This window comes from Lutra lutra, chromosome 14, assembly GCF_902655055.1.
Source record: "Lutra lutra chromosome 14, mLutLut1.2, whole genome shotgun sequence".
Taxonomy (NCBI): Eukaryota; Metazoa; Chordata; class Mammalia; order Carnivora; family Mustelidae; genus Lutra; species Lutra lutra.
Genome location: NC_062291.1, coordinates 79,229,351 through 79,254,442, shown reverse-complemented (window position 1 = coordinate 79,254,442; position 25,092 = coordinate 79,229,351). Strand labels below are relative to the sequence as shown.

At 42.9% G+C, this 25,092-nt stretch overlaps 1 protein-coding gene and 1 long non-coding RNA gene across 8 annotated transcripts in view; one reads left to right on the top strand and one right to left on the bottom strand.

Moving 5' to 3' along the window:
• ATE1 (arginyltransferase 1) overlaps window positions 1-24,834 on the top strand; it is a 166,017-nt gene extending 141,183 nt beyond the window's left edge. For 5 of the 7 annotated variants that reach the window (XM_047702977.1, XM_047702982.1, XM_047702981.1 and 2 more), the window contains one exon: window positions 15,719-19,140. In XM_047702977.1, coding sequence (XP_047558933.1) covers window positions 15,719-15,897 — 179 coding nt within the window. In that variant the 3' untranslated portion in view covers window positions 15,898-19,140. Of the gene's footprint in view, window positions 1-11,758; window positions 12,870-15,718; window positions 19,141-24,582 lie in introns of those variants that run through there. The other 2 variants (XM_047702978.1, XM_047702984.1) reach the window with 2 other exon arrangements.
• LOC125084964 (uncharacterized) lies at window positions 14,822-15,462 on the bottom strand. The gene is made up of 2 exons (XR_007122747.1): window positions 15,342-15,462; window positions 14,822-15,199 (listed from the first exon to the last, which is right to left on the bottom strand). It is a non-coding gene; the product is annotated as an uncharacterized LOC125084964 (long non-coding RNA).
• Window positions 24,835-25,092: the final 258 nt, after the last annotated feature.

The window sequence follows — 25,092 nt, the reverse complement described above, 5'->3', positions numbered from 1 at the left end:
GGTTGGTTAGGCTACCCACAGAGAAAATGGCAGAACGCAACCAGAATGCTCTTCCTATAAAATGCTTTTTCTGCATGAAAAATCACTTTTGATAGATGTGTTAATTAGCTTGACAGTGATACTCATTTCACCAGTGTGTACGTGTATCCAGATACCACGCTGTACACACTACATGTGCACGATCCTAATACTTGTCAGGTTTACCTCGGTGAAGCTGGGTGAAGGAAAGCTCCATTTTTAAGTGGTTATAATAAAAGGAAAAACTCAGTTGACAGTAAGATGGCTTACAGGGACAAAATTGCTGAGGTTTTAAATTGCATTTTTCCAGGCAAAGTTGGCCAAAGTAGAAAAAAATGCTGCATGCATTTTCCTCATTGCTAATTTTTCTTAAGTATTGAATTTATTGCTCATTCCATTTTAGTCTCTGAATTGTGAGAACATTTTTAAAAAATTATTAGAAATGGATATGCAGTATCCACAGAAATGCAAATCTTTGCATTTTTAAAAAAGGATGTAAGAGTTTCACTTTCTTCTCACCACTTTGGCTTCCATCAGACCCTGCAGGCTTAGATCCCAGGGATGGATGGGGTGAGGATTTAAAAAAAAAAAAGGACATGGGGAGTTAGGAGAAGGCAGTTAGGGGAAATTGGAAGGGGAGGTGAACAATGAGAGACTATGGACTCTGAAAAACAATCTGAAGGGTTTGAAGAGGTGGGGGGGGTGGGAGGTTGGGGGAACCAGGTGGTGGGTATTAGAGAGGGCACGGACTGCATGGAGCACTGGGTGTGATACAAAAACAATAAATACTGTTATGCCGAAAAAAAATAAAATTAAAATAAAAGTAGATTTTCTCTAATTTGCATAAAAGATCTTGGAAACTTTGATTATGGCCGTTAACTCCGTTCACTGGCCTTTGCATTCCCACCATTGTTTGGGATTAAAAATAAAATCTAGGGGCTCCTGGGTGGCTCAGTGGGTTAAAGCCTCTGCCTTTGGCTCAGGTCATGGTCCCAGGGTCCTGGGATGGAGCCCCACATTGGGCTCTCTGCTTGGCAGGGAGCCTGCTTCCTCCTCTCTCCCTGCCTGCCTCTCTGCCTACTTGTGATCTTTGTCTGTCAAATAAATAAATAAAATCTTTAAAAAAAAAAATCTAAAGTGTGTTTTGAGTATGAAAAAGCTTTAGGATTGTAGGATAGCTGGATTGTTCATGGCTGGTGAATCTGTGGCCAGAAGCGGAGCTTCTTCTGGCCTTTCTCCCTAGGTGAACAGTGCCTCTGTTTCCATTAGGTGTGGTTCGAGACCCGCAGATTGTCTTTATCTTGATATTCAGAAAAATCAGGGGCATCTGGGTGGCTCAGTCAGTTAAGCGTCTGCCTTCCGCTTAGGTCCTCGGGTTGTGATCCCAGGACCCTGGGATTGAGCCCTGCGTCGAGCTCCCTGCTCAGTGGGTAGCCTGCTTCCTCCCTTTGCTCTGCCCCTCCCCACAATTTGTGCGCACTCTCTCTCAAATAAATAAATAAAATTAAAAATAATAATCACTACTTAGAGTGGAGAGAGATGGCCTTCACTTATCTGAGCCCTTTATGAGGATTTTTGAGGGACCTAATTTGACGTTTTGTTCTGGTTGCTTTATTTTTCTCTGACAGCCTCGGTTTCATTTGCTAGTATCATATGTTTTTTTATTTAAATTTTTTTGTGAGCTTCAGTGAGGCAAGTGTCATTCTTATAGATATCCTGGTTAGCTCTGAGACTTGAGTTTTGTTTGTTTGTTGTAAGATTTATTTATTTATTTAGAGAGAGCGTAAGTAGGAGGGACAGAGGGAGCCAGAGAGAGAATCTCAAGCAGATGCCACCCTGAGCACAAAGCCAACACGGGGCTCAATCCCACCACCATGACGTCATGACCTGAGCCTGAACCAGGAGCCAGATGCTTAACTGACTGTGCCACCCAGGCACCTAGACTTGAGTTTTTATGGTTAAGAAGTTTTAGACATCTGTTCATTCATTCAAGTTTCTTTAAAACAGTGAATGTGTAAAGTCTCATTTTGAGATTGCTCTTAATTGCAGTATGTAATGAAAGGTTCTGATACGGTCATTTTTTTTCAGTTAAGGAAATCATATAAATCCCCTACTCATCTTGAATAATTATTAAAAGTCAACACAATGAGTTATTGCTTTATTAAGTCAGATCAGACTTATTGAACTTTGGCTTTATTGAGCAATGTATTTGGTTTATAGCATTGTGTGAACTTTGAACCAGAAGTAGAAGAAAGTAATTGAGCTTAAGGTTCAAAAGCAGATAGATAATTTTAAAGAACACAATATATAATAAAATCTGAAAATATTTTAAATTTGTACATAAAATGCTATAGTTTGTTTTTGCTTATGAAAATAAGTAAAATCCTGAAATATACTACCTTTGACCACTAATCTCAGATTACTAGGGATTTTTATGCTAAAATAACTAAATTACAAAGACATGGTCCAATAAGATGTTCTAGATGTTTTACTAAATTTCCTTTGTGAGTTCCCTCTTTCCTTCTTTATATGTGTGAGGGGTTGGTGTTGGCGGGTGGAGTATACGTGTGTGTGTCTCTCTCTCTTTCTTCATGTATTAATAATCTGTTCCTTCTTACTGCTGAGAAGTAGTCCATGGTATGGACCATGGTTGTACCATAGCTTGTTTAATTATTTACCTGTTGATGGACATCTGGTTTGTTTCCATTTTAGGACTCTCACTCAAAAAACCTGCTGTAAACATCTGTTACATAGATTTTCATGTAAACTTATTTTTTGTTTCTCTGGGCTAAATGACCAAGAGTATAATTGCTAGGTTGTAGGGTTAAATAATATGTTTAATTTCTTACGAAGATGCCAACCTGTTTTCCAGAATGGCTGTATTATTTTCTGTTACCACCAACATGTATTTAAGACGATATTTCTTCACATTCTTGCCAGCATTGGTTTTGTTACTGTTTTTGTTTTAGCTGTTCTGATAGGTGGATAGCAGTATCCCACTATGGTCTTAATTTGTGTTTCCCCAATAGCTGTTGATCATCCTTTCAGGTGCTTACTTGCCATCCGCATATTCCCTTCAGTGAAATGCACCCCATGTCTTGTTTGTTTTTATATGGCTGAGTTACAAGAGTTGTTTATATACTTTTTTATTTTTGTAAAGTTTTTAAAATTTATTTGAGGAATTTCTACACCTAATGTGGGGCTCAAATTCACTCAAGATCAGGAGTCGCATGCACGGGGCGCCTGGGTGGCTCAGTGGGTTAAAGCCTCTGCCTTCAGCTCAGGTCATGATTCCGGGGTCCTGGGATCGAGTCCTGCCTCTGGCCTTCTGTTCAGTGGGGAGCCTGCTTCCCACCCCACCCCACTCCCGCTTCTCTGCCTACTTGTGATCTGTCAAATAAATAAATAAAATCTTTTAAAAAAAAAGAGTTACATCTCTTCCAACTGAGACTGCCAGGTGCCCACCTTTATGTATTTTAAATACAGGTCCTCAGTAGCTTGTCTTTTTGTCCTTTGTTGGTTTTCACAAAGCAAAAGTTTTTAATTTTGATGCTGTCCAGTTTATCATTTTTTTCTTTTTCTTTTATGAATCATGCTTTTGGTGTCCTAAGAACTCTTCAGTAAGCCCTAGGTATCAGAGACATTCCATTAGTTTTATACTTTTACATGTAACATATGATTCATGAGTTAACCTTTGTTTAAGATGGAAAGTTTAGTTCAAGATTTAGTTTTTTGCCTGTGGATATCCAATTGCTCCCAAACTGCTGGTTACAAAGGCTCTTCCCCACTGAATTGCTTTGGCATTTTTTAAAAAAATATTTATTTATTTATTTATTTGACAGACAGAGATCACAAGGAGGCAGAGAGGCAGGCAGAGAGAGAGGAGGAAGCAGGCTCCCTGCTGAGCAGAGAGCCCGATGCGGGGCTTGATCCCAGGACCCTGGGATCATGACCTGAGCCGAAGGCAGAGGCTTTAACCCACTGAGCCACCCAGGTGCCCCTGGTTTGGCATTTTTGTCAAAATCAGTTGGCTGGACTTGTGCGGTGCTGTTTCCGGATCCTCTGTCCTGTTGCACAGATCTGTGTGTCCACCCTTGTAAATACTACACAGTCTTGATTGCTGGAACTATGAAGCAAGCCTTGAAGTTGGGTAGAATGATTCTTCTCCAACTTCATTCTTTTTCAGAGTTGTTTCAGCTCTCCCAGTCTTTCTGTATAAATTTTAGAATAATCTTGCCTATATCCGTAAAAGTACTTACGAAGATTTTGTTAGGAGCTGTGTTAAATCTATATGTCAGCTTGGAGAGAATTAATATTTTTCTCTAAAGTCTTCCAATCCATGAACTTAAAAAGTGTGTGATTCAGTGCATTAAGTACATTCACATTGTTGTGCAACCATCACCACCATCCGTCTTCAGAACTTTTTCATGGCCCCATAACTAAACTCTGTATCTATTAAACAATAGCTCCCATTCCTTTCTCAGCTCACAAGTCTAATTGCCGTCTTTATGAATTTGACGATTAAGTCCTTCATAGAGGAGTAGCATCATACATTATTTGTCCTTTTGGGTTCATTCATGCCTTCAGGGTTCATTCATGTTGTAGCGTTAGAACTTCATTTCTTTTTAAGGTTGAATGATATCCATTGTACGGGGAGACCATATTTTGTTTACCCATTCAACCATTCATGGACACCTGGGTTGTTTCCACCTTGTGGCTGTTTAAATAATGCTGCAATGAACATGGGTATCCTCCAGATATCTCTTTGAAACCCTGCTTTCTATTTCTTGGGGTCTATGTCCAGAAATGGAGTTCTGGATTATATAATAATTCTGACTTTTTTGAGGAACAGCTGATACTGTTTTTCCCAGAGGGCACACTTTTACATCCCCACCAGCAGTAGTACAAGCATTCCAGTTTCTCTACATCCTTGCCAACACTTGCTGTTTTCTGGGTTTTTGACAATGACCATCTTAATGCGTGGGACATGGCATTTTATTGTGGTTTCAATTTGCATTTCCCTAATGACGAGTGATGTTGAGCATCTTTTCATATGATCATTGGCCACCTGTATGTCATCTTTGGAGAAATGTCTATTCATGTCTTTTGCCTGTTTTTGAATCAACTTATTTGGGTTCTTTTGTTGTTGAGTTTTAGGAGTTCTTTATATCTGGGTTATTGGTCTCTTACAAGGTGTGTGACTTACAGTTCATTTGTTTGTTGTATGTTGATCTTTTATCCTGTAATTTTCCTGGGCTCATTTACAGTTCTAGGAGGACTGTTTTATAGCACCCTTGAGATTCTCTACAGACACTGTTATGTCGTATGCAAATAGGGACAGTTTTATTTCCTCTTTTCCTATCCGCATGCATTTCAGTTCCTGTTTTCAATTCTGTTCCTATTGCATTAGCTCGGACTTCCAGCACTATTTTGAGTAAAACTGGTGATGGTACGAGTTCTTGCCTTCTCTTTCTTTCTTTCTTTTAAAGAATTTATTTATTTGACAGAGAGAGATCACAAGTAGGCAGAGAGGCAGGCGGGGTGGGGGTGGGGGAAGCATGCTCCCCGCTGAGCAGAGAACCCGATGCGGGGCTCAATCCCAGGACCCTGGGATCATGACCTGAGCCAAAGTCAGAGGCTTAACCCACTGAGCCACCCAGGCGCGCCACCTTATTTCTAACCTTAGGGGGAAAGCGTTCATTCTTTATCAAGTTAAGGAAATCCCTGTGCAGTCCTAGTTTTCTGGGAGTTTTTATCATGCCTGGTTGGGTGTTGAACCCTTGAGGTATATTTTCGCATCAATTGATGTGAGTATGTAGATGTTTTCTCTAAACTGTTAAAATGGGAGGTATATTGATTGGCTTTCAAATACTGACTCAGCCTTGCATCCTGGGAGTACGTGCAGCCGCTGGATCCGTGTTTGCCAACACCTTGTCAAGGATTTCTGCATCTAGATTCCTAACGGGCACTGCTTTGCAGTTTTCTTTTGCTCTGATTTAGGTTCCTTCTCTTTATTTTCTGAAAGATTTTGTGTAGAATTGGTGCTCATTCTTATTTAAATGTTTGGTAGAATTCTCCAGTGAAACCATTGGGGCCTAGAGATTTCTTTTTCAAAATTAATTACAAACTCAATTTCTTCACTAGCTTTAGAGCTATTTACATTATCTTTCATATTGCGTGAGTTGTGGCAGTTTATGTTTTTTTGAGATTATTGGCAGAAAGTTTACTTTCTTGCTAGGCTGCCACTTTCCTGGACCTCTGGTTAAAGGGAGGTTTTTCTTACTACTTTTTGTTTGTTTGTTTTGTCTCAGTGCACTGGCTTTTCGGGGTTGCCGGCTTTCCAGTATCCCCTCTGGAAAACCTGAGGCAAAAGGAAAGCCCAGGATGCTCACCACCTTATCGTGCCTCAGATCTCAGCGTCCCCACTGGGCTGCCTCTTCTTTCGTTTCACTGTCTTCTTACGTTTGTTGTATAATGTGCAGGGTTTTCTGTCCTATGGGACAGGAGGGAGAAGTAGTCAGAGATTATCTTCTGGAAGTGGAAGCCCTCCTGTCTTAATTTAAAAGAAAAAAAAAGTCCCAGAACTATTTTTTGCTAGTTAGGAATGTGTAAACTATCACTGTTATTTTAGCTGTGCGTTTCCAGCTGTACTGGGAAGAATATTAAACACACCGCCGCTAGTTAACATAGCAGACGAGTAATTGAGAAAATCTGAAGTTAATTTACTACCTGGTAAAATCAGACCTGATAAAATCTCATCCAAGTTTTGTAAAAGGCTTATTTGTATCACTAATGTTAACTTGCTGTTACGAACTTTCAGAGAGATTATAGCAACCAGTTTTAGGTTTAAAAATCCAGAAAAGAAAACTTTCAAAAGCATAAAACTGAACAGTAACAAAGCACTTACAGAGACGATACCACTGACCCTTATTCCTCACGTGTTTTGTTTGTTTGTTTTCTTTTTTTTTAAAGATTTTATTTATTTATTTGACAGATCACAAGTAGGCAGAGAGGCAGGCAGAGGGAGAGGGAGAAGCAGGCTCCCCGCCGAGCAGAGAGCCCGATGCGGGGCTCCATCCTAGGACCCTGGGATCATGACCTGAGCCAAAGGCAGAGGCTTAACCCACTGAGCCACCCAGGTGCCCCTCCTCACGTTTTGACGGTCTGTAAACTGATTCTTAAGGAATTATCAATGTCTCTTTTTCTCTCATCTATGTTAATATATTGGGGTTTTTAGTCTTCACTGAGTCACTTTATCAAGTTACAAATAAAATTAAATGGAAGTCTGCTGACTTCTAACACAAAACTAGTGGATCAAAACATTATTCTATCAGATATAAGAAGACAAGCGGGGTTATCTTGTAGGTTCTTATTTGCACCATTCAGGCACCCCTGAGGTCCACCCTCTCCACTCTGAAGCTTTAATGGGAGCAGAAATGAAAAATGGCCACATGAAGATGGTAACATAGGAATTCCCCGCTGTAGCCTTGGTTTTTGGTTTGGGGGTTGGATTTTTTTAGGGGGGGAGGTTGCCAATTCTCTGTCCTAGAGCACTATTTTTAAAGCCAATTGCAAGAAATTGTTAACATATCCTTAGATTCATGCACTGGTGTGTTTTAAAGATCTCCTCTTTGTCTGACTGCATGATGGGGTATTTCTGTTCTCTTATCTCTGGGCGCCACAGTGTATGCTGAGCATCAGAGTTCCCTAAAACCTCGCACAGGACTCTAAGATGCCATCAAGATGGAGAGCCAGCGCAGTAGAATTTAGCTCACTGTCTGTAATACCTGGTTTCTTTGGAAGACTGGCAGCGCTTTCTTCTGCCTCTGGGGCTATTCATTCACACGGAAGTTTAGATGAGCCCCCAGGGGCGACTTCGCACGGAGGCAGGTCCCGGCCTGGGACCAGCACTGCCGTTGGGGGGACCCTGCCCCGTGTGCAGCCCCAGTCAGCTGACTCAGAAGCTCCCTCCCGTTTCCAGGAGCTCTGCAGGCCGGCGTTCCCCACACCCAGTTCTGGCCCCCAGCTTCACACGGTAAAGGCCACGCAGACGTGAGCACTCTTTTTAAACAGAGGCTTCGTGACCGAAGTGGGCATTCTCGGTGCTGAGAAGAGCGGCACTGCCTTTACTGAGATCAGCGGTGGCAGTCGTGCTGCTGCTCTGAGCACCCATCCTGGGCTGGATGCTTCGTATTTATTTATTCACCAGCACTTGAGCTCTGGGTGGCTTCTTTTGGTTTAAGAATTTTTTTTTTTACCAGAAACATGATTGGGTGATACGCTTGTGATTATTAAACATATGATGTGGAAAGTGAAAATCCCACAACGCATCCCAGCGCAAGGGAGCTTGCTCACACACGCCCACATGCCTGGCTCTGCGGAGGTAAGCGCTGCTGAAGTTTGGTGGGAAGGCCTCAGGTTCTTTCTGTTTATAAGTTTTTTAATTCCAATTTTTAATTATATCATTTCTTTAACATATAATTTATACATATAAATTAAATCATTCTAAAAATATCTTGTGGCTTGTTTTTTACATTAACATTAGGTTATCTTGAAAAATCTTTATTATTGTATAATAGACTTCCTCATTCTTTTTAAAAATAAACTTTTTGGGCGCCTGGGTGGCCCAGTGGGTTGGGCCTCTGCCTTCGGCTCAGGTCATGATCTCAGGGTCCTGGGATCGAGCCCCACATCAGTTCTCTGCTCAGCGGGGAGCCTGCTTCCCCTTCTCTCTCTGCCTGTCTCTATGTCTACTTGTGATCTCTGTCTGTCAAATAAATAAAATCTTTGAAAAAAAATAAAAAACTTTTTTAGAAGAGTTGTAGCTTTACAGAAAAATTGCAGAGATAATGTAGAGCCTTCTCCCATACCCCATACCCAGTTTCCCCTCTTGTCAGTATCTTATATTTTTCTCATTCTTTTTTTTTAAATAGACTTTTTTGGAGCAGTTTTTGGTATACAGAAAAATTGAGCATAAAGTACAAAGAATTTCCATCTGCCCTCCAACTCCCACCTCCCATTTGCCATATTATTAACATCTTGCATTATAGGATACTTTGGGTACAATTGATAAGCCAGTATTGATCCATTATGATCAACTGAAGTCCACAGTTTACATTAGGATTTACTCTTTGTGTTGTACGTTGTATGAGTTTTGACAAACATATAGTGACATGTGTCCTATAGAGTGGTCTCGTTGCCCTAAATACCCTCTGTGTTCCGTTCATTCATCCCCCTTCCCTGCCATAAACCCCGGCAACCACTCCTCTGTTTATCCTGCCTCCGCAGTTTTGCCCTTTCCAGAATGTCATAGACTTGGAACCCTACGGTAGCACATAGCTTTGTCAGATTGGCTTCTTACACTGAGTCACATGCATTTTAAGGTCCTCCATGTCTTTTCATGGCCTGAAAATTCATTTCTTTTCATCACGGAATGATAGTACTACTGTTTGTTTATTCGTTCACCCATTGCAGAACATTTCTCTTGCTTCTATATTTTGGCAGTTACAAGTAAAGCTGCTTTAAACATCTGTTTGTGGGTTTTTGTGTGGACATAAGTTTTTAGCTCCTTGGGGCTCCAGGCGGGCTCAGGTGATAGACCATGGGACTCTTGATCTTGGCATTGTAAGTTTGAGCCCCACATTGGGTGCAGAAATTATAAAAAAAAAAAAAAAAAATCTTAAAAAAAAAAAAAACTGAAGGGGTGCCTGGGTGGCTCAGTGGGTTAAGCCTCTGCCTTCGGCTCAGGTCATGATCCCAGAGTCCTGGGATCGAGCCCCGCATCGGGCTTTCTGCTCGGCAGAGAGCCTGCTTCCCTTCCTCTCTCTCTGCCTCTCTCTCTGCCTACTTGTGATCTCTGTCTGTCAAATAAATAAATAAATAAATCTTAAAAAAAAAAAAAAAAACCAAAACTGAAGAAAAAAAAGTTTTCAGCTCCTTTGGGGAAATACTGAGAAGCATATTTATTGGACCACATGGTATAAGTGATTACCTGTACTTTCTTAAAGGCTATATACAGTGATATGTATTATTGGTAATCATTACCCTCATTGATGGGCATTTAAGTTTTACGTATTTTGCTACTACAAATAATGCCACAACGTACTCTTAAATATGCATCTTTTTGCACACTTACTAATATTTCTGCAGGACACAGTCCTAAAAGAATTGCTCTAAGACCATGTGAGTTTGCTGGCAAAAGGCAAGTCATAGACCACAGCCTCCTCACCTCAGCTGCACATGGTGTTACCGCGTCTTCCTGAGCCTCCAGAGCAGGATTTCAGCTCTAACCTGAGGATTTGGAGGTCGGATTAATGATGGTAACTGAATCCATGCACGTGGGTGAAGTTTCCTAGGAAGAAAGTGTAGCGGGGAAGAGGGGATGACCTAGAACAGAACACTGTCTATCTCCCAGCGTCTGAAGGTCTGGTGAAGAACTGGCCTGGTGGAAAGAGAAGACCTGGAGCGAGTGTTGTCAGAAAGGCTGGAGTGGACTTCAGGGAAGAGGACGTGCTCCTCTGAGTTTACACTCTGCTGAGGGAGATGAAAGCTGAAATGTGTTCATTATATTCAAGAGCAGTGAGACCTTTGACCTTAGTGAGCAGAGTGGACTTGATGGAGCAAGACACACATGGCAATAGATTGTTCAGTGAGTGGGAGGCGAGGAAGTGGCCATTAAGTAAATATCCTTTAAAGAAGGAGAGAAAAGTGGAATGAACTAGCTGGAGGGTAAACAGAGACTACAGAGTTTTGTTTGTTTCTGTCCGAAGGCAATCTTAGGCTTTTGTGAAAGGGAGTAGAAAGGAAATAGTGAAAAAAAAAAAAAAAATGGATTGCAGGAGATGTTGTAACTTACAGCGATTGTATGCAGATCGGGTTGAGGCCAAGAATGGGGAAGAGGACACATTTCCAGATCGAGACCTTTGGCAAAGAAAAGTGAATTTGTATTTGCTCTAAAGGCACTGGGACAGGGCCCCGCAGGAAGAGGTGCACGTTTGCTGTAGGAAGCTGCTGGTTACGTGCTTAGTGCTCAAGGCGTGGGGGGGGCTGTGCAGGGAGTATGAGATTATAAATCCCCGTGAATTTCTACTCATAAAACTACTTCTGCAGCATTTCTCCAGTGCTTATCATTCAGCTGGATGTTAACTATCAGTGAGATGTACAGGCAGTCATGAGACCCTTTAAGAATGTAGTGACCGGCACGTATTCGATCCTTATCGGAGCTATGCAGGCTGGAGGTCAGCCTTCGGGGCTAAAGGGGAACATTTTTCTGCTGCTGTCTCTCAGCAGACATACTTTAAAATTCCAATTTAAAAAATTCAAAGGCTTTAGATTTAGAAGATATTGTATAGTTTTGCCAGTGTTCTTGCTCCTTGACTGCTCTCAGTGACCTTTACCAGTTTTCTATTTGTATGAGGCTCTAAGTGTACTCGAGCCTACCTTTTTTCTGCTGCATTTATACCCAGGTGATGGAGTTGTTGTTTGTGTTGCAGTATATGGACATAAAAATTCCCAGAGCTGACATCAGGAACCAGGCCAATGCCCTTTTCCTTTGTCACTTATCCTAATAAGGGGTGTGGAAACCTAGCAAACGCAACGTATTTCATTGTGTTAAAGTATGTGGGTTTCCTGCTTCAGCTGGACCAAGTAATTTGTTGAACACACAAATTTTGAAGTCGGTATGTTCAACCCGAGCACCAAGACCACTTCCGGTACTTACAACAGTGAACATTTAATGCAGGGAATGGGTGATAACAGAGAGTGGTGCTGCTGAGAGCTGGGCAAGGCACAGAGTGACCCAGAGATGAGCGACAGCTGGAAGCCACTGCCTCTTCTGGGCCACCCCTGTGCCACCCCAGGGCTACCACTAGAAGCTGGAACCTTAACCACTTCAAGTGTAGCTGGAGCTGCTGCCAAAAAGCAGAGCCAAGAAAGAAAGAAAGAAGCCAGGTTTGGGGGAGAAACCTTGGCTCCGTCTCCCCACAACCCCAGGTCCAGCCTCCTGCAGCACAGAGCCAAGCAGTAGAAGTAGGGAGGGCAGACAGGCCCAGGCATGGCGCTGGAGATAAATCAAGTAGTGAAAGGTTGGATCCCTGCCTCTCCAGATTCTGTCCCCCTTCACCTTGATCTCCCCCGAATGTGTCCTGGGTAACGTGAAAATCTAAAACTACACCGGCACTTGGTTCTGAGGACGTGAAGACCCTCTGGCCGGCATCCTTGGTGTCCCCTTTCCTTCATACCTGTGCGCCTTCCCACGTAGGGTTCTCAGTGGACCCACGTGGCGTTCTCTGACAATGGAGAACTTCTTTTGGGATAATAGTACATGATGAGCTTGCATCTCCCTCTAACAAATTTCTGAACAGATGTAGAGTATAATTTTGGAATGCCCTAACTCGTTTTATCACTTTCTGATGATTGAGATCAGCTGGCCTATGCCATGAGTCCAGAAATGTGATGTCTCTTTGTCTTTTAGATATCGGAAGCATAGTTTGACTTCTGTCTCTTCTGAAACTGATGTTGGATGATTAATCCAGACTAATTAATGAATACCCAGTAGAAGAAACAGCTTCAGTTGAGGAAGAATAAACATTTAACTGTTGCTTCAATTTCACAATAAAAAGGAATGTAAATTCAGTTCAAATGTTTAAAAACATAGAGCCTTCTGTGAGATGCCCAATAAAATGTTGAATTTATAGCAACTCTATTGTGAAACTATGATGACTTTTATTTGACTTGAAGTTTATAGCTGAAAGATCCTGAGAAATCTTCTAAAAGAATCCCTTTGTTGAAAAGGAAACTAGCATTTCCACTTTTCAGTTTCAGAAGACCCAAATTAATTTTTTAAGATTTTATTTAATTGATAGAAGACGCAGGGAGAGAGGGAACACAAGCAGGGGGAGTGGGAGATGGAGAAGCAGGCTTTCCGCCAAGCAGGGAGCCCCATGCAGGACTCAATCCCAAGACCCTGGGATCATGACCCGAGCCGAAGGCAGATGCCCAACAACTGAGCCACCCAAGCACCCCAACCCAAATTAATTTTTTTTAAATGCCTAAATCAACCTTAAAAACAACTGTTTAAAATTATAAAAGCCTGGGGCACCTGGGTGGCTCAGCGGGTTAAGCCGCTGCCTTCGGCTCAGGTCATGATCTCAGGGTCCTGGGATCGAGCCCCACATCGGGCTCTCTGCTCAGCGGAGAACCTGCTTCCTCCTCTCTCTCTGCCTGCCTCTCTGCCTGCTTGTGATCTCTCTCTGTCAAAAAAAAAACAAAAACAAAAAACTTTAAAATTATAAAAGCCTTATGCCAATTATAGAAAATCCAAGAAATGATGAGAGTATGTGTATGCGTGTGTGTTTCCCACAGTGTGAAAGTCTCCTGTCATGCTCCTGCCTCCCGAAGTAGACTCGTTCATTCGTCCAGCGAGTGTGTATGGAGCACCTGCCATCAGGCATTGTACTGGACACCGAGGAAATATTAGTGGGCAAAACAGTCACAATGTTTCATTTAATTTGTATTCACATAGGACTTTCTAGTGGAAAAGGAAACGGGCAATAACTACGTATGTCACGTGGTAGTCAGTGCAATGAAGGCAGTTAAGGAGCGCAAGGGGAGCCGGGGCGCTGGTTTATAGAGAGTCCGGGAAGACCCTCTGAGGAGCCAACCTCTGACGTCATCTGAGGAAGCAGGAGGGTGAGCCGGGTTTTTTCTGGGGGAAAGAAAGGGTCTTTCTAGGCAAAGGGAATGGAGAGAAGTAACTGTAAAAAGGTTGATGCGTATTCGCTCTGATTTGTTGTGTGCACATACTAGGCTTATAAAGAACAGTAATTTACCTTGTGCCTCCGTTTTTTTTTTCCACCTAACAATCTGCCTTCCTTTGTCTTTTTGATAGCTGTGTAGCATTTTATCACATGCCTGTACCTTAACACATCTGGCCCGTTCTCCGTTGGTGAACCCGTGCGTTTCCAGGTCCTCGGTACCGCTGAGTGTGGCTCTAAACCCGCTTATGCTCGCATATAAATACCGACGTGTGTTTCTCTGTTCTCAACCCACCTTATTTTTTAAATTATTTTCTTAAGATTTTATCTATTCATTTGTTTTAGAGAGAGAGAGAGCACGCGCGTGAGTCGGGGGAGGAGCAGAGGGGGAGGGACAGGGAGGTTGAAAAAAATCTCAAGAAGACCAGTGTCGAGCGCCAAGCGGGGCAGGGGCTCGATTTCATGACCCTGAGATTTCAAAACCAAGAGCTGGGCGCTCAACCGACTGAGCCACCCAGGCGTCCCAACTCAACCCACTTTAAAAGGCTTAAGAAAATACCGATGCTCAGGTTTTATTCAGACCAGTTTCTAAATCAGGATAGCCTGGAGGAGGGATCCAGGACTTTTTGGGTATTTTTTAAAGGTTCCTTGGATGATTCCAGTATGTGGTCAGGGTTGAGAAGCGCAGCTATAGGATGATTCTTACAAGTGACCTGGCTGAGTCAGTGATAAAAGACATGGTACATTTAGTTGATAGTAAAGTTGTTCCCTGTATTAGTTAGAATTGGGAGCAGCTGCCAGTAGTAGAAATCTAAAGTCAGAGGCGCCTGGGTGGCTCAGTGGGTTAAAGTCTCTAATTCGGCTCAGGTCATGATCCCAGGGTCCTGGGATCAAGCCCCTGCATCGGGCTCTCTGCTCAGCGGGAAGCCTGCTTCCTCCTCTCCCTGCCTGCCTCTCTGCCTACTTGTGATCTCCGTCTGTCAAATAAATAAAATCTTTTTAAAAATTAAAAAAAAAAAGAAGAAATCTAAAGTCAGTTTGCTTAAACAAGATCGTTTCATTTTTCTATGAAATTCTTTACATAGGCAGACCAGGACTAGAGTTGTGTTACACGGAGTCCTCAGGTACCCGGGTTCCTTCTGGCTTTTGTTTTTGCTGACCTAAGGGAAATCTTCTAATCTCAAGCTCAAGAGAGACAGAGAGAGACAGAAGAGGGGTCAGGGCTTCTGCCATGACTTCCATGATGCAGGCCGCACAATGAGGGAAGAAGGGTTGAAGGGCACAGACCAGCTGTTCTCTTAAAAGATGCCTGGAAACTTCCACAGAACACTTCCACTTGTGTCCCATGGGCCAGAGCTTGGTCACAGGGCCGGACCCAACTGCAGGGGAAGCTGGACACAGGCTTTCCTCCAGGTGGCCCGTGTGTCCTGTAGAAGCCAAGGCTTTGCTTATCTGAAAAAGGAGAAGAACCGGGAGCCACAGCCACCAGCAGCCCCTGCCCTGTCCCCCTCCCCAGGGCTGTGAGCTCTGCCCTCCTCCCCCAGACCCTTCATGCCCCAGGGCCAGGACCTGCCCCGCTGGAGTTCGCCCAGGCCTCCGAGTCACAGAAAGCTTGGTTGCGGCGCGGGAACCTCAGGACATCGGCCTGGGAGAGACGCAGAGTCCGTGCAGTTCGGACCCAGGAAGGACGGTGGCAAACCTGCCCGTCCGAGAAAACAACGGCTTGAAGGCCCGGGTTTTAGCTGCGCACAGCTCTCCTCTGACCTTCCCGCTCCCCCGGGGGAGGGCCTCTTCCTGCCAGCGGGTGTCAGTCCCCGCCGTCCCCGCTCGGACATCCTGATGGACGCGTCTTCCTCCTCATTCGTATCGCGGGCATTATCGTTCCTTTCGGGGGCGACAGTAGCGTGACCATGACTTGGTTTAATGCGTCTTCTTTGTCCTTGCAGTGGATGAAGGTCGCAGCAAGGAGCCCGACCGGCTGCAGGTGTTCCACAAGAAAGCCATCCTGCCCTACGGCGTCTACAAGAGGCAGCACAAGGCGGCGGCCGAGGAGGCGGCGGTGCTGCAGTACGCGCGGCTGGTGGGGCAGGCGTGCGCCGAGCGGATGCTGCTGCTGCGGAACTGACGGCGGCGCGCCCCGCACCCCTACGCACCCCTACGCACCCCCGCCTGCCCACAGATGAGATATTTTTTATTTTGACTCCTCTATGGCTTTTCTAAACCATTTTGTGGCGGCGTTTGCGTGAGAATCCCCGGCCCCTGTAAAGATTTGGAAAACGGGCCGTGACCTGGCCTCCTCGTGGGGGTCTCTCGTTCCGGAAGTTTGTTTTATGAACAAGATACGGTATCGACGTCTCATGTTAATATTTTGGAAAGTAAAATGAGTAGGTGGATCTTAAGTCTTTTAAACACCGTCGTGCTTTTTTTGGTCCAAGAAATCACAGCCGACTGCTCAGAGCAGTTTGACCTTGGCTGATGCCAGGAGACCTAGGGCTGCGGAAGAAGGTGGGGAGTCGGCCTACCTCTTCGCAGACTCTTCGCAAGAGCACTCCGTGTTTCGTATCCCTGCCGAAGGTTGTGTAGTTGATAGAACAGAAGATACAAACCTTAAAGGCGGTCCTGTGAACCTCAGAGGATCATTTACCCACGACAGCCCCCGTGCTGTCATGTCTCTTGTCTTCACACGATTGTTTTTTCCTAGAATAATTATTACTCTCAAATAATTTTACACTCAAAAGTATCCCAGTTTGACAACGAAGTAATATGATTACCCTAGTTGCACGTATTATTCATTCTATTTCTAAAAATCGAAGAAATGGAGGTTTTGGGGGGGGGGGTTGTTGGTTTTTTGTTTGGGGGGCTTTTTTTTTTTTTGCCTGTTTTAAGAAAATGTTAGCTCCTGCCTTGACCTAAGACCCATCAGAAGTAACTGTATGCTAAATTTTTCACTCCTTAGAACTCAGGACACTTGTCTTCGGTTATTGATTAAAAATGAGTTAATATCTGACTCCTTTTATAGCTGTGCTACAAACCACGTTTAATGAAGCATAGGAATCATCTTGACCTCTGTTCCAGGGCAGAGGTGGAGCAATCCATTTTTTGCCCTTTGATTTGGGAGTCAGCACATGCTCGCTCCGTGTCCTCTCACTTTCTTTTGACCCCTCACGCAGTCAGCAAATTTCCCTTGTCCACCCCGGTCAAGGTTGCAGGCCCTGTGCTGGGGGGAAGGAGACTCAGTCGCATCAGTTCACAGAACAGAATTGTGTTGGAGATGATGAATGACAGAGGAGGGTTAGTTTCCTGTGCTCTCTCTCAGGTGACCCCCCGGCCTTCTGCCAGCTGCTTGGCCACTGAGTTCATTCCATTCCCCATTTTGCCCGTTTTCTATCAATATTTTTTAAAAACCATATTATAAAACATAGTACTTTGAAATCTACTACTGGTTTTAATCTTTTCTTCTAAATACACTGAATTTAGATAAGACATTAGAAAATAATTTCGTTTAGCTAAAAGAAGGATCATTAAACAATGATTTTAAAAATCACATGTCTAGAAATTCAGCATCCAAATAAATTGTGTATTTATTCATTCAGAGTGTGTGTGTGTGTGTGTGTGTGTGTGTGTGTGTGTAAAACACCCGCCACGTGCAGGTACTTTGCCACCTGAGGTGAGAGTAGCGAGGAAAGCCATTTTCTCTGATCGCATGGGTTTTGCATTCTTCTGAGATTTTGTTCTTTAAAATCATCTCCCAAGAGTATTTGATCGACTCTTGTTTGGAAATGCCTTCAGAATCTGTAGATTTTTTTCTTTTTCCTCCAAAAAGAAGATAGCTTAATGTTTTTAGAATCACAAAATGGTACTTACTGTAAGCAGTTCAAATATTAAACTATAAATAAGAAGGTAAAATATAATCTGAAATTCTACCATACTAGAAGAAGAGAGAATTGTTATATATCTACACACATATGTACATAATTTGAATATACATGGAATTATGCTCTATATACTGTGCTGTGGACATAGCTGAATTTTGAAAGAAATTTCAAAGTAGGACTTCAGAAGTGTTGTGAGTAATATGAGTACCAGCAAAGTCAGCGGGGTGGGGCCGCATCTTGGTACCCTTGGCGTCAGAATGTTTTTGATGCTACCATCTGCATCACAACCTCTTTATCTCTGTGACTGGCATGTGGAATAGCAGCCCTAGAGATCACAACTCTTGAGTAGCCCGTGAAGAGAAAACCGGACTCATATCTTACCACGATTCTGGTTTCCTCCTGTAGAATTCAGTTTGGGTTCCTTCAGAGCAAAGTGATCGATCACATCCCTGTCTGGGAATCAGGGTCCTGCCCCTGCGGGCGGCATTCAAGGCTGGCTATGGTGAACCTCCAGAGAGAGCTGGCCACCAAGATGCTTTTGCTCAGTTGCTGTATTCATGCGCTGTTCTTTGGGGAAGAGACAGTGTATTGATCCTAATGAGTTAATTATTTGTTCTTTGGTATCCTGGCTGAGTACTGATAGCGTACTAGAAAAGGACAGCAAGGCAAGTGACCCGGCTTGGCTGGGTGACGTGCGGTCTAGCTGAGAAATCTGGTTTTATGTTCATGGCTTTCATCCAAAGAAAGACACTCAAGAACCTTTCAAAGATAGTTTCTATCTTTTCAAGGCTTTAAGCTATGCATTCACACTCTTAGAGTTGGAGTTGGAGTTCCTTTCCGGATGCACGCAAATGCTTACCTGCTTCCTTGTTTCCGGAGCAGAAATGTCATCAAGGTTTTCCAGGCCACCATCTTTATTTACATTCTTCCAGTTCTGTGAGATTTTTGTTATTTTTAAAAAATGTAATCTGAGCACTTTTTTTAAAGTATTCTATAAAAGAGGCTATTACCAAATGAATATATTATTCATTTGATTAAAATTATTTAGATAAGAAATCATTACTGTTTAGCTTTGCTTTCAGACAATGTATCCTATTTTTTATCCATTTTGCAAAATATCACTTGTGTGTGGTTTCTTAACATAGCAGAATCTATTATGTAAATGAACCTTTTCAGATATCTGAGCAGTCTATGGTTTGATTGTATAGGCTTTGTAATATTTAAGTGTGAATAAAAATGAGGAAGAATATAATGACGAGTTATCTAGAAGGTTTTGGTGGTTGCTAACTTTAAAGAAAAGAAGGAAATGAAATGGAAACATAATGTTTGAATTAGAAGTTATTCAAATGTGTGTTCTTTTCCAAAAGAAAACCAGTGACTAAAGCAAAACAAGTTTGATTGCATGTGATTTTTTTTTTTGCTCTTGTGTATGCCTTTTGAACAGTCCATTTGATAAATCTTGAATGAAAAAAATAAAGCTGTTTCTATCTGCAGTGGGTTGTGCTGATCAATACTTAAAAGACATGTGTTTCCATACTTTTCAATTTTTTTACTACATTTTACCTGTAATGAATATGCAGAAAACAGAGGTAGAACATTGGCTGTATGAATCATAATATCTCATTTACAGTAACTCTGGGAATTCCAGATCATTTGGTTACCTAAATCAAAGCATGATGGATTCCTTTCTCAGGAGTAAACAAAAATAAAGTAAATCTCACTTTAAGAAAAACATCCAGGGGCACCTGGGTGGCTTAGTGGGTTGAGCCCCTATCTTCGGCTCGGGTCATGATCTCAGGGTCCTGGGATCGAGCCCCACATGGGGCTCTCTGCTGAGCAGGGAGCCTGTTTCCCCATCTTTCTCTGCCTGCCTCTCTGCCTACTTGTGATCTCTGTCTGTCGAATAAATAAATAAAATCTTTAAAAAAAAAAAATCCAGATTTCACATGATAAATTAGGAAATAGACATAGGATTTAGGTAGCAAACTCAAATATAATTTCTCTCAAAAAGCTTAGTTTACAGAGAAATTCTCTTAAAATACCCCATAAAGCAAGTGTGCCTTAATCATTCATAATAGTACACAGTATATTTATGGAGCACATTTACAAGAGTTTTGTCTTTTTTACAGTAAAGAGGTCCCTGGTAGGTTTAGGATAAAATGAATCCTATTTTCCAAGTGATTTAAATGTTGGTTATAATTCCCACTGACATATTACCAAAGAAAATACAAAATCACTTACCATGCCATCAGTAATCACCACCCCTGCCATTCATGTTTTGATGTTGTACCTACATGTCTTTTTTCTTTTTTTAAGATTTTTATTTTTATTTGAGAGACAGGTAGCTAGAGATAGCACACAAGTAGTGCGGAGAGGGAGAAGCAGATTCCCCACTGAGCAGGAAACCCGATGCGGGACTTGATCTCAGGACCCTAGCCGAAGGCAGACGCTTAACTGACTGAGCCACCTGGGCGACCCTGTCTTATTTTTAAATAAAAATGGAATCATGTCATGTATATTGTTTCATAATTTTGAACATTTTAATCCATTTGTGAACATGAAAATAAATGAAGAATATAACTTTTTTAAAGATTTTATTTATTTATTTGACAGACAGAGATCACAAGTCGGCAGAGAGGCGGGCAGAGATAGAGAGGAGGAGGCAGGCTCCCTGCTGAGCAGAGAGCCCCAGGCGGGGCTGGATCCCACCACCCTGGGATCATGACCTGAGCTGAAGGCAGAGGCTTTAACCCACTGAGCCACCCAGGCACCCTAAGAATATAATTGTTTTCATGGCAGTTCAGTAATAGCTGTGTCTAGTATCTTTTGAGAAAGGGGGCTTACATGGTTCTTACCGCTCCTTTTCCTCGATCCAATGCCTTTCCCCGACAGTAGGGATTTCCGCCGAACTCGAACGTTCAGGTATAGCTTTTAAAAGTTAGTGCCGCCTCCTCTCATTGTCCCTCAACTAAATATTTCCTGGGAGACTACCTTTTTTTACAGTTTGAACACCTCTAAAATTCCCAATTAGAAAATAGCTTATTTAAAAGCTTAAGGTTTTTAAAAACAAATTAAGGTTCTGATTCATGGATTCTTAATACAACAGAGGCCCTTAAAATGGGTACCTGGAAAGGGTGGGCTATTACTGTTAGCCAAGTTTTTTAGTTTGAAAAACACGTTGGCTTTTTAAGATTTAATTCTAAGTAAAACGGCACTTCTGTATCCAGTTAATTGTCACAGTTGGTATCTTCAGTCCAGCCCTGTCCAGGAAATAGTTTCCTATTGATGGTCTAATTCTCAATTAGACCAAGAGCTGAAGTTGCTAAATATATTTGGTATGCCAAATTTTTATTCACGGAGAGCTCCAAAATAGCTTACAGATTTTTATCGCTGGGGTTTCTCACTGTATCTCTCCACTTGCAATATGAAGAAGAAATTTCAAATGGATGTGCTGTTAAAAAAAAAAAAAACAAAACAAAGCTGGGGGCACCCGGGTGGCTCAGTCAGTTAAGCATCCGACTCTTGATTTCAGTTCAGGTCATGATCTCAGGGTCTTGGGATCGAGCCCCACATTGGGCTCTGAGCTCAGTGGGAGTCTGCTTGGGATTCTCTCCCTTTCTCTCCCTCCCCTTCTACCCCTCTCCTTGCATGTGCTCTCTCTCTCTCTCTCTCAAATAAATAAAATCTTAAAAAAAAAAAATGAAACCTAGCAGAGCAAATCTTAAAAGCTATGTGGCATTTGTGATTTTTATGAATTACCCGTTAATATGGAATTCAATAATACATGTTTCAGCCACCTCGGAGGAGAGAAAGACATCCTTCGCTTGTCTGGTATGCGTTAAGCAGACCATGAGTGACCAGCACGAGTATCTGTTTCTTTGATCATCACAGTTTGATTAAAAGCAATAAACAGAAAGTGGTTTCTCTAACCAGTTATAGGTTGCATGCTAAAGCCATCATACCAGAAAGGTATAAAGGTTGTGCCCCTACTTGCCTAATTCAACTCTGTGGTCTTTGGATCATGTCTTTCCCCTGCCCCTTAATTTCTCAGGCTTTTGTCAGTCTGTGCCAGGGTCTTAAAAGCATTTAACACTGGCCTTTTATAAAATGTTACTTAATTAGTGTTAAATGAAGACTCATGAATACTTCACGCAGTCCCATTCATCACACTTTGTTAATTCAGTATTCAGTGAGTCTGAATAGCATCTCTCAACTCACGGAGCTTTTTGATCATGAAATAAGAAAAACAGCATTTGGGGGTTTGTGAATTCAGAGCTTAAGGATCTCAGCTCGGTTGTATGTGGAGCCTTCTATACACTATCCGCACGTCTGAGAATGTTCAGAGATGGCCAGACTGGAAGCTAACCGTTGCTGATGCTGTTTAATTGACCATTAAAGCAAAGATTGTATGTATCTACACATACAGTGGGAGAGAGCATGTGCTTCGTGAAAGCTCACTCGTAAGGGTATGATTATTCTCAGTTTTAAATCAAACAATCAGCTCAATACAGTTGCCTCTTGAACAACATGGGATCACATGGCTCTGCTTCTACACAGATTTTTTTGCAATAAGTACAATACTGTGCGGTCAATGTATTTTCCTTGATTTTCTTAAGAACATTGTGTTTTCTCTAGGAGCGCTGACTTGATGGTAGGAATACAGTGTATGACACATATGATACAGGAAATATGTGTTAATCGACTGTGCATGTTATCAGCAAGGCTTCTGGGCAACAGTAGGCGATGAGTGAAGTTTTGGGGGAGTCAGATTTTTGACCAAGCGGGCGGTCGGTGTCCCTAACCCCTGTGCTGTTCACGGGTCAACTAAAAGGGTTTGGATGTATAGGACTAGTGTAGAATTCCGACAAACTGATAAAGCTGCCCCGTCCACAAGAGCCACGGCTGTCTATTTCACTTAATTACAATTAAAATTCAGTTCTCAGCCTCACTAGCTACATTTCAGGGGCTCACAGCTGGCCCTGTGGGGCCCCTGGGCTGCTGTAATAGCTTATCACGACTGAAAACAACACGCATTGATTCTCACAGTTCTGGAGGCTGGAAGTCCAAACCCAAGGAATTGACAGGGCCGTGCTCGCTCTGATGGATCCAGGAGGAGTCTTTCTGGAGCCTTCCAGCTGTGGCTGGTTACCAGCAATGCTCAGTGTTCCTTGGCTGGCAGCTGCCTCATTCCCAGTTTCTGCCTCCCTGTTCTCAAGGCCACCTTGTCTCTGTGTGTTTACCTGGGTCAACTCCTCATGAGGATTACCAGTCATACAGGATTTGGAGCTCATTGTAATCTGGTATATGACCTTATCTTAATACGTCAGCAAGGCACCAAGGGTTAGAACTTCAACGTATCTTTTTGCCAGGGGCTGGGGGTGGAGAGGGACACAATTCCTTTTTCTTCAGTAGGCTCCAAGCCTAACAGGGGCCTTGAACTCATGACCCCGAGACCAAGAGTTGCATGCTCCACCCACGGAGCCAGCCCCGTGCCCCCGTGGGGGACACAGTCGCACCCACCAGAGCGGCCCCATTGGACAGTACAGATACAGAACGATTCCACTGTTGTAAGTTCTAGTGGACGGTGCTGCAGAAAGGCCATCTTACAAAATGAAAATGTCATGGTTTGATATGTTTTATACGTTTCTACATGGCCAAACATGGCGCAGCAAATCCAGTGGGACATTAGGGCAACTTACTTTGACAGTGTCTGGTTTCTCACGTAACTCACATTGAGTGATCTCGTCTCATCTGAAAGTGCTGTTGCCCATACGTATGAATCTGCAGATTCTCAGTATCTCATGACCGTGAGGCTACCTCAGTTTCTTGATGTAACTGCCACGTCACTGTGATTTAAAGTTAAACTATGGGGGCGCCTGGGTGGCTCTGTTGGTTAAGCATCTGACTCTTGATTTCGGCTCTAGTCATGATCTCAGGGTTGTGAGATCGATCCCCAAGTCAGACTCTTTGCTGAGCGAGTCAGATTCTCTCCCACCCTCTCCCCCAACGCCGAGTAAATAAATAAAATCTTTAAAGTTAAAATATGTGTAATGTTTAATGAATAATTTGAATGACTGAGAGATTAATCCAGAAGTACTTCTGAAGTATTTGTGCTCTTCTATTATTTCCTTTTTAAAAAAAAAAAATTTATTTATTTACTTGAGAGAGAGAGAAAGAGCACAAGCCGTGGGGAGGTACAGAAGGAGAGGGAGAAGCAGACTCCTCACTGAGCAGGGAGCCTGACACGGGGCTCAGTCCCAGGACCCTGAAATCATGACCTGAGCCCAAGGCAGACGCTTAACCAACCGAGCCACCCAGGTACCCCTTTTATTTCCATTTTTATATTTCCATTTTATATTTCCATTTTTATATATTTTATATATACTTTCTTTTAGGTTTCTAGTTCTATTTACATGGTTATTTTGATCAAGTAGAAAAAAAATTTTTATAAATGTATCAATAAAAATCTTTGAATCTGTACCAATAAAAGGATTTATATGCATCTCTCACAAAACTATGCAGTGAACCTGTGTGCAAAAGAAAATGGGAAAAATAAATCCTCATTACACATCTCTCTTGTCTTGTTGAATACACAGCTGGTGGTTACCTCACGTGAGTAAGTCCAGAAGACAGATTAGATTGATTTACAGGTCTGCCTTAAAGATTTTTTATGCCTTTACTATTGTATTTTATTTTAAAAGATCTTATTTATTTATTTGACAGAGACAGAGCGAGAGAGGGAGCACAAGCAGGGGGAGCGGGAGAGGGAGAAGCAGGCTTCCGGCGGGGCAAGGAGCCCGATGCGTGGCTCGATCCCAGAACCCTGGGATCATGACCTGAGCCGAAGGCAGACGCTTAATGACTGAGCCACCCAGGCATCCCTACTATTGTATTTTTAAGGGTGATTTTGAATACTGGCTTTTTTTTCGCCCTAGTACAGCCTACTTCCGACCCAAACTGCCTGTCATTGTCCTCAACGTGGAGATCTTCATGGAATTTCACCAGAGGCGTGGGATTTAGATACAGAGACATCTGTTTGGATTCACTTCCCCAGACTGTTTGCGGCCACCCCTGAACAGAGCCGGCGGGGGGTGGGGAAGGTCCGCAGGAGCCCCCGAGGTTGGTCAGCGGCCTCCAGGGGCTCTGCACGGGGTGAGGGCAAGGCCTGCAGGAATTAAGGGTCACGGTCTCCAGTCTCCCGGGTCTCTGCCTCTTCTCCAGAGCCACACTGTGATTTACGTAATTCTATTCCATATGCTTTTTTATAAGTCAGCCAGAGAAGCATCCGTGTGTAGCCAACTGTGTGTAATTACGAGCTCTCCGTCTACAGCCGCTGGTGGTTCACGCTTGCGGTAATTAATATTTCTGATCATATCACCAAAGATGCTGTCGAGAACGTTTGGAAATAAAGGACCCACGTTGGGAGGAGAAAGTCTGGAGACCAC